Source organism: Sphaeroforma arctica, assembly GCF_001186125.1.
Source record: "Sphaeroforma arctica JP610 unplaced genomic scaffold supercont1.4737, whole genome shotgun sequence".
Taxonomy (NCBI): domain Eukaryota; class Ichthyosporea; order Ichthyophonida; genus Sphaeroforma; species Sphaeroforma arctica.
In genome coordinates this window covers 1-2,297 of record NW_014035821.1, presented here as the reverse complement: position 1 = coordinate 2,297, position 2,297 = coordinate 1, and the positions used below count along the sequence as shown (strand labels likewise).

Genomic DNA, 2,297 nt, shown 5'->3' with positions numbered 1-2,297 from the left:
GTGTGTGTGTGTGTGTGTGTGTGTGTGTGTGTGTGTGTGTGTGTGTGTGTGTGTGTGTGTGTGTGTGTGTGTGTGTGTGTGTGTGTGTGTGTGTGTGTGTGTGTGTGTGTGTGTGTGTGTGTGTGTGTGTGTGTGTGTGTGTGTGTGTGTGTGTGTGTGTGTGTGTGTGTGTGTGTGTGTGTGTGTGTGTGTGTGTGTGTATTCTCTCTTACCAATGACCAACGGACCGGTGATATTCTTATGCTCGACCCAGCTGTCGTTACGGCGCGTATACTCCAGTATAACATACGTGAATTGTAACTGCGGTGTGTACCCCATAAGCGCCACCATAGTGTCTTTGACCGTACGGAATTCCGCCACATGCCTACTGATAGCAAACGGCGCGTCCGCTAATTGTGTCCACATATTTGACGAGACAGTATATTCCCACAAGTCCGATAAGGTCTCTTTGGCATCCCTAGTTCCCCCAAAGACCCACAGTGTGTTATTGGGCGTGCCCACCATCGTGTGGGAGTGCCGAGGGCTCGGCCCGGTACTATAGAAGAATCGGAAAGTTGTTTTATTTGAGAATCGAGATTTTAATTTATCGTCTGCAGCGAATGGGTCCTAATTATAGTATTTTTGACTAAGCGCTCATGAAGTATGCGTAGTCGTTAGAGCACTTCTATTGGCAAATTCAACTCATTCCCGGGCATAATCCATTAAGTGAATGTTTCATTGCGATGTACGCTCTGCTCGCGAGTAGCCATATAGTGACTTGGTATCATAGATATTTCTACCATATAGAAAACAGTTCAAGATAGTGATCGTATCACCAACACGTTCACATACTTGTTTGAGATCACCTCAATCCACTCTTCCAGATCCGGATCGAAATACGCCAGCGCGTTGGAGTTCAGAAACCCGGCCGCTAAACCTCCGAAGGTCCACATGCTACTGGTAGCGGGTAGGTCAATCACAGCGCTTGCATGCGCAGTCCGCAAAGCAAGCTGTGAGGAATTAAACACTGCATTCCTCGGTCCATCCGGAGAACTCACAAACGACCACCGACTCTGAGTTGCAACCTGGGTACAATCCAATCCCGTACGTGTCGCGTCGCATACACAGCCGGACTCTCCGCACTCTCCGTATCCACTGCATTTTCCGGGACATAGTTCTATACTGCAATCGGCGCCAGTCATATTGTTTGTGCACTCGCAAGTGGTGCCTGTGCAAGCACCGTTGCCGGAGCAATCGTTCGGGCAGGCACTGCGAAGATGGGAAAGAGCGGCTTCTTGAGTGTACAGCGATATTGAGTGGTGAGGCATATATCCAATTCGGTGTAAGGTCAAAAGAATACTAAAAAGGGAGAACATCGACTAGTGATGCTATGACAGATCCCGAGCATTCTACGGACAAAATCACAGGGTTGCAGCTTTGTTAGAGGCAAACAACCCGAACCTTAATTGTAAGTAAAGGAAAACGATCATCAAAACTCGACGAGTATCGCACCAGGTGATACAGGCGTATTCGCGAAGTACCTGAATGAAAACGTCACATTGTAGCCGTCCTTCACCTGTGCCACGTCGGAGGTAAACCTGAGCAACGCGACACCATTCGTCAATGTCACCCTACGATCGGGTGGATAGCCATTGAACGAGGCCACCAGCGGAGCGTGTACCGAATCTCCATCGTACAAGTATAGGTGGTCGTACCCACATTCCGTGTACACATCTGCAAAATTCAGTGTTACAGTTTCCGCCCCGTTGGACTGTCCCACAATCCGTTCGCGGCACTGCGTTGATACCCGGTAATCGCCTGTGAAGGTTATTGTGAGTAGGGTATCATCAGGTGTTAACGGTAGGATGGGTAAAAGATTCGATGTTCCGGTAGAATGAGTGCAGCCTCGCCTGTTCAGCTGCGTAATTGGACATTGAGGTGTAACAAAATCATCGTACACTAACGCTAAACAAAACGCGAAAGTAGTCTTGTAAATACAAAATAAATATTCCATTCAATGCACAAAGATAGTTCGAACTATCCATTTCAGCAACAGATGGAGAGAAAAAAATGCGCATATACAAAATAAATAACAATTTTCTTGGTCACCACAAATGAGCTTGAACATGGAATAGGACGATGCATACATATCATTATCACAAACTCCAAATACATCAGTACAAAACTCGTTGCACAGGTGCGTGCTTATTCATAAACGTGGACTACTTTTTCTACATCATATTTCAAAACAACAAAAAACTAAAGTACAAATAGATCTGTACACAACGTAGTTAGAAATCAATAAACAGTTAAGGCAT

The 2,297-nt window shown here is 46.2% G+C and overlaps 2 protein-coding genes across 2 annotated transcripts; both read right to left on the bottom strand.

The window, feature by feature from the left end:
• Positions 1–212: 212 nt before the first annotated feature.
• SARC_14530 (hypothetical protein) lies at positions 213–504 on the bottom strand (the record flags this gene model as incomplete). The annotated part of the gene is made up of 1 exon (XM_014291337.1): positions 213–504. A coding segment is annotated over one exon (292 nt), but the record flags the coding sequence as incomplete, so codon positions are not given.
• A 290-nt stretch (positions 505–794) lies between these two features.
• SARC_14529 (hypothetical protein) lies at positions 795–1,897 on the bottom strand (the record flags this gene model as incomplete). The annotated part of the gene is made up of 2 exons (XM_014291336.1): positions 795–1,248; positions 1,521–1,897. The coding sequence occupies 2 exons, from the start codon at positions 1,895–1,897 to the stop codon at positions 795–797; spliced, it is 831 nt and encodes a 276-aa protein (XP_014146811.1).
• Between the last annotated feature and the right edge of the window lie 400 nt (positions 1,898–2,297).